General features: G+C 31.0%; 1 protein-coding gene across 1 annotated transcript in view; it reads right to left on the bottom strand.

Moving 5' to 3' along the window:
* Window positions 1–5957, bottom strand: part of LOC105621426 (vacuolar protein sorting-associated protein 41 homolog) — a 19282-nt gene that overhangs the window by 10348 nt on the left and 2977 nt on the right. Inside the window, exons 6-10 of the mRNA XM_012202896.1 lie at window positions 5344–5584; window positions 4503–4767; window positions 3874–4365; window positions 3361–3697; window positions 3013–3249 (exon numbers count right to left, since the gene is read on the bottom strand). Coding sequence (XP_012058286.1) covers window positions 3013–3249; window positions 3361–3697; window positions 3874–4365; window positions 4503–4767; window positions 5344–5584 — 1572 coding nt within the window. The remainder of the gene's footprint in view (window positions 1–3012; window positions 3250–3360; window positions 3698–3873; window positions 4366–4502; window positions 4768–5343; window positions 5585–5957) is intronic.

Genomic DNA, 5957 nt, shown 5'->3' with positions numbered 1-5957 from the left:
GAGAGAGAGAGAGAGAGAATAGGATTTGTATGTATATTGTATTTATATGTCACTGTGATATTCAGAGCTGAGATAGAATAAAGTAACATCGAATAAATGAGAATGAAATAGAAAATAACAAGAATAAGAAATGAAAATAAGAATATTAAGAAATTTATTTTTTTTTAGAGTCAGGTACTAGTAGTGTGGAAGGATGAATGTGGATAAGGAATTTATGTAAACCAAGTCCCTTTCTTAGCTATGTTGAAGTGTAATATTGAAGTGTAATGTTGAAGTGTAATAAATTCTATTCTATTCTATTTGTATGTGTGGATGGATAAGTGTGATAAGAAAAGAAATTGTAAACCAAGTCCCTTTTTTGGCAAATTTGTACACTGAAGTGAATAAATTCTATTCTATTCTACTATGCGTGTGTGGTAACATAGCTTATAAAGCTGTAAATAATTCAATTGCGATGAAACATTAATAATGAAATAATTAATCGATTATAAACAAGAAACAGAGAAAAAACTACAGATGAAACAAAAAAATGGCAATACGAAAACAAAATATGAGAAAAAGATTTAAATAGCATGAAGCGAAAAAATTTAACAGCAATACAGAAATTATAATTTTTTTAAATTATGATTTTCTAAATAAGTAATATTTCTCCTATGACGAAAACAAAGTGAAAGGAAAAAAATCTTGAAAAAATGTACATGAAGAAAATGTAATAATAATTTCAATTTGGTGAGTCGTTTCTATCACATCACTGAAAATCAAAAGTTTCTATTGCAGACATAGAATTTCAACAAGACATTCAATCTTGATGTATCCAGTTTTCCAGCAGCTTCGACAAAAATTAATGACGATGTTTATAAATACTTTCAAAGACAAAAAATGAATTATTAATTAAAATTAAAAATTAATTATAATTAAAAATTGGTTACTATATAATCGATCTAAAAGATTCTACGATCTTTTCTGCATTAAATCTCTAATATCGCATTTCATATAAGTTTGTTACAAATTTGTTGTGAATTACTTTTGTCTTTATTGCAGTTCTTTCGTGGCATGTGCAAAACAAAAAGTGTCGATTGAGCGAGAAACGAAGTAGCGCTTTAGTACGCTCGACGTGACGGATGCTGAGACCGACAGTGAGATCGTTGCAAACGGTCGGCTTTTTATGTCACGTTTAACACACGTCTAACGTCGACGAGGCCTTCATAATCACTCTGCGAACCCAATAGCTCTGTGCGCACACAATAGTCTGTGTCAAATGCGTAAATCATGTGACTGATATATGTGATGCGAGGCAATCCACTTTCTAGAACGATATTGCCCGCATCCCTCGTGCGTTAATCGTGGTTAATTCGGCTTATCGGCTTGCTAGAGTCTTACATTAGTCTTACGAGACAAGCTCAATAGACTGATAAACGTGGCAAGAATTGCAACGATCTCACTATCCAGACCGTATCCCGTTTGTATTCAAATTCCGAATCAAATCCAAAACAAAATTCTAAAAAAAAAGCAATATCCCTTGTACGTACTGTGAAGAAGCTGGAACAGAAAAATTAAATGATTAGCGAAAAATTAAAGAAAATTATCAAAAGGGAAAAAATTACAATAACTGAGAGGAAGTGCTACAGAAGGGAAACTCTAAACGTAACGTGTGAAGAAAAAATTAAGAAAAATCCTTCGAAAATGTTTAAAATGAACGCTCGTTAGTATTAAATATTGAGAGAAAAAAACGTGAATATTACCCGACGAGATTTAATATATGAAAAAAACGGCCGGGATGCGACCATTCTTAGATTTCTCTCTGCCGAAACTAATTTCTATTTTGCATTTTTCTTCAAAGGGTATTTCATTTGGTGCTGACAACCCTCGTTTGAGATAAAGTAAAAGCCTCTGTCCCCCCTCACCAAAGATTATCATAGGATCTAAGATCCAAATTCAACACATGATACTGTGACCCTTTTCTTGGGTCAGAAAATCAAACAATAAGAAAAAGAAGAAAAAGAAGACAACTCTCGCGAGCATTTATCTGTCTTTAAAATTTGATAAACAACAAGAATTTTTCGTGAGCGAACGTCAAGTGGAATTCACTTAAAAAAATCTCATTTTAATAAAGAACAAGCAAGCTGATTATGATTTTCTCAATATTTTATAATTTGAGAAAAAAGAAATGCGTCTCCAATAGTGACTCCTGCTGATCCAGAGGATCCTGGAAAGTTGTTTTATCGATTATCTTTCAAATAGGAAAAGTATTTTTCTAATTACCTCTAGATTGAAAACTTTATTGTTTTATATACAAATTTTATACTTTGTATAAAACAATTGTATAAAACAATTTTGATTTCAACTGCAGATTACATGAACAATGTTTAGTTCTTAGAATTAGGTTTAGAGACCTAATATCAAAAAGTTAATTAGAAAATTTGCACACGCAGAGGTGTGTGTGTGTGTGTGTGTGTGTGTGTGTGTGTGTGTGTGTGTGTGTGTGTGTGCGTGTGCGTGTGCGCGCGCGCGCGCGCGCGTATGTGCGTGCATACATATTGATGTAGTAGTAATATATAAATAACATATAAATGGTAAGTATAAATCCTATTGGGTACCTATCATGGAACAAGTCGGAATGAATTCTTATCAGAATTATTCAATTATTCTCTAGATTTTTATTGTTTTCTAGAGAAAACGAAATAAAATTCTGATCGGAATCCATTCCGACTTGTTCCATGATAAGTGTCCGGATCGGTAAAATAGACGACTTAGAATTTTTTTGAGTTTTTTTTTGTATGTATGTCATAGCTTTTATGTGCGTGTTAATCAAAACTGCATACATGTAGTGTACGTATATTGAAAATCTTCTTTAAAAGCACAAATTTTTAATTTTTCAGAAATTTTTACAAATTTCCTGACTTCCCTAATTTCCCTAATCGTTTTCTATTTCCCTGACATTTCCCCGATTTCCAGTTTTATAGCAACCTTATTTTTATTTTTTAGAATCAATGATTTTATAAAATTGCATACCATCGACAAATATGCCGTTTTGATGACAATGAACAAGTCGCTCGTGGAGATTGAAATAATCGTTAGACAGTATTTTTTTACAACCTTCCTGCACAGACACCTGCAGATTGTAGTCGCACATCATTTTAACCAATGCTTTCTTCAAGCCTGGAATTTCCAAAGTAGGTTCTATTCTTTGCACCATAAGCCTAGGATCAACATAAGTGCCGATTTTTTGAAGAAGGAATGTAATAGCCGCTGAAACATATAAAAATTTATTTTGAAATAAACTTTATTTAATTAAATTTTATTGAAACTTTAAATTCAAGCATCCAAAATGCTCTTCAAGGTCATTGATTTGATGCATACCAGGTTTGTCAAGTGAGTAATTAATTAGATCATTCCACAACTCTTCATCGTCATGTTCCTGACAAAATACAATTGCACTTTCCATGTCGTTGAGTTCTCTTGTCATAAGCGCCAAGGCTTCTGAAGTGTTTCCAATTCTACCTAATAGATACACCATTTCTGGATAAAATCGACGTTGGCTACAAATATCCAGAGCCTGTTGTATCGGATAATTATCAGAGCGACGTAAAAGCGGTAACAACTTGTCTCTCGAATAATCGGCATATAATCGTACCAGAAGACCGTGGTACTTGCCTTTTGAATCCTTCGTGTCTCTCTTATCTAATGCATCTAGATACTGAAAAAGTACAAATTATATAATTATTTTCAAAAATTATTTTCATTAAGGCCCTATTTTTAATAACATATATTAAGGAAAAACAAAATTTTAAAAAATCACAAAATATTAAATGTTATTCAAAAATTGCATATTTCTCACTATGAAAATTGTGTTATATTGATTCCAAATATTACCAAATATAAATAACGATGATTATGTTGCAATTTTTGTACAACCGTGTCAGACGGCACTCTGTCTTTCTCTAGAAAAAATTGTATGGCACGTTCTGTGTCCAGATCCATCAAACCTTCGATCATATCGTATACTGAATTATATAACTGATACTTTTGGATCAATTGGAAAACATCCTTGTGCCGCAGCTTCAAATACATAGCAAGCGCTTTATCGTATTTGCCGTCGTGGATATATAAAATGGCTAACGCTTCTAATAATACATTTTGTCGTTGATTGTGAACCAGTAAATGTTCCAATACGCCGTTAACTACCGCTGCCACTGTATATAAATTTGGAGACCATTCCTTGACCAATTGTAAAAAACCGTCAGGATCCATTTTTAGATATTCATATAGCACCATTTCATAGATTAATGGATCGAGAATAACGTCACCCCGAGGCAAGTAGGACGAAATTGAACGCAATTGATGCACTCTAGCAAATTTGTAAACCTGTCTCGAGACAAGAAAGAAGGCTTATGTCACACTAAAGCAAAAAAGTTTGAGACACAAACTTAAATGTAACTGCAAACAGCAGTTTTTCGCAAAATATTAAAAATGCAATAATTTTGTAACATAATATCTCTCACCTCTTCCTCCCATAATTTTTTATTTCGTTCTAAAACTTTGAGACAAAGTTTTCCAGCTTCATCGTATCTTCCACATGCTAATAAGTGATCCAAATAAATACGCCCAACATCTAATACAGTATGCCTCTTACAATCTTTGCCATTATTTGCTGTTACAGCTTCCAAAGCTTGCTCAAATTTTCCATGACTCAATAGCCATTCGATTCTGTCATCTGTATCATATAAACTAGCCACTACAATATCCTTTGGACTAACAATAAAAAATCTGTAAAGAATTTTCCTATATGAAAGATAGATCCAATAAATAGAATGAAATCTTAAAGATTTCCTATCTCTATGAGATAGGAAAAACAATTAAAATTAAAAAATTTTTTTTTCAAACTTCTTAAAAATGGGAAAGTATATTTGAATTCAGATTTTCACATCTTAAATATCAGATTAATTAAATTTATTAATAATTTGTGTGAATCATTGTATTATATATTAATATTCTAGAAAAGTAATATTTGTTAAAATTAATTTTTAGCATACTTAAAAAATTATCTTAATTATCTTTATTATAGCACATATTTAAATTGATTTTAATCTTTTATTATAATATATATTTTTATTTTAAATAAAAATTTTATTATAAATATAGGATTTTGAAACCAATTGTTACCTCATACTTTTAAAGTCTTTAATTTTTCAACTTATAAAATCAAGAGATATATAAATTGAAGAGTCAAAGGATTCAAATCCAAAATCTGCCAACTATGAATTAACCATTTTCACATGAAACCATGTATCATCTCTCAAATTCATTTTAATATAACAATTTTACGAAATTGATTTTATTTACCTATTTTCTTCTTTTAAACAGTCCAAATGGTAATCATTGCAGCTGTATTCCTTATAGCCACGTAAGGTAAGAGAATTTGCACATATTACTGAGAAATCTTGATATTTTGGTTCAACTACATGTAAAGTTGGGCGTTGATTCTTTCCATCTTCATCTAGCTCCTTTAGGCAACCCAATAATATTAACTGATTCTTCAATGGTGCTATACCGGATATATAAAAATCTACTTGAAATGTTGATACTGAAAAATAAAATGTAATTAAATAATTCTTGCATTCTAAACATTTCCTGTTATAATCCAAATCAAAGTATAGGAATAAACTCTAAAAGTAACTCTAGATTTAACCCTAGAATGCTGAATTGTTACATAAAATTTTACGTACAAATGAGCGAAATCGTTGGGCACTAAGCTATGCCTTCATAGTCATTAGATCATTAGGAGGTCCAATCTGCCATGCTAAAACTAGGACAAGCAAAGACAAGCTTTAAAATTTTTCTTATATACCTATCAATTTGGGTCTTATAGTGATCAGTATTGTAACCAAGCACGATTTCAATTTTTAATAATTTTGTGCTATTATATATATATATATATATATATATATATATTTTTA

The sequence above is a fragment of the Atta cephalotes genome (genome assembly GCF_000143395.1).
Source record: "Atta cephalotes unplaced genomic scaffold scaffold00033, whole genome shotgun sequence".
Classification (NCBI taxonomy): Eukaryota; Metazoa; Arthropoda; class Insecta; order Hymenoptera; family Formicidae; genus Atta; species Atta cephalotes.
Note: the sequence above shows the minus strand (reverse complement) of the source record. Positions and strands in the feature narration are given on the sequence as shown.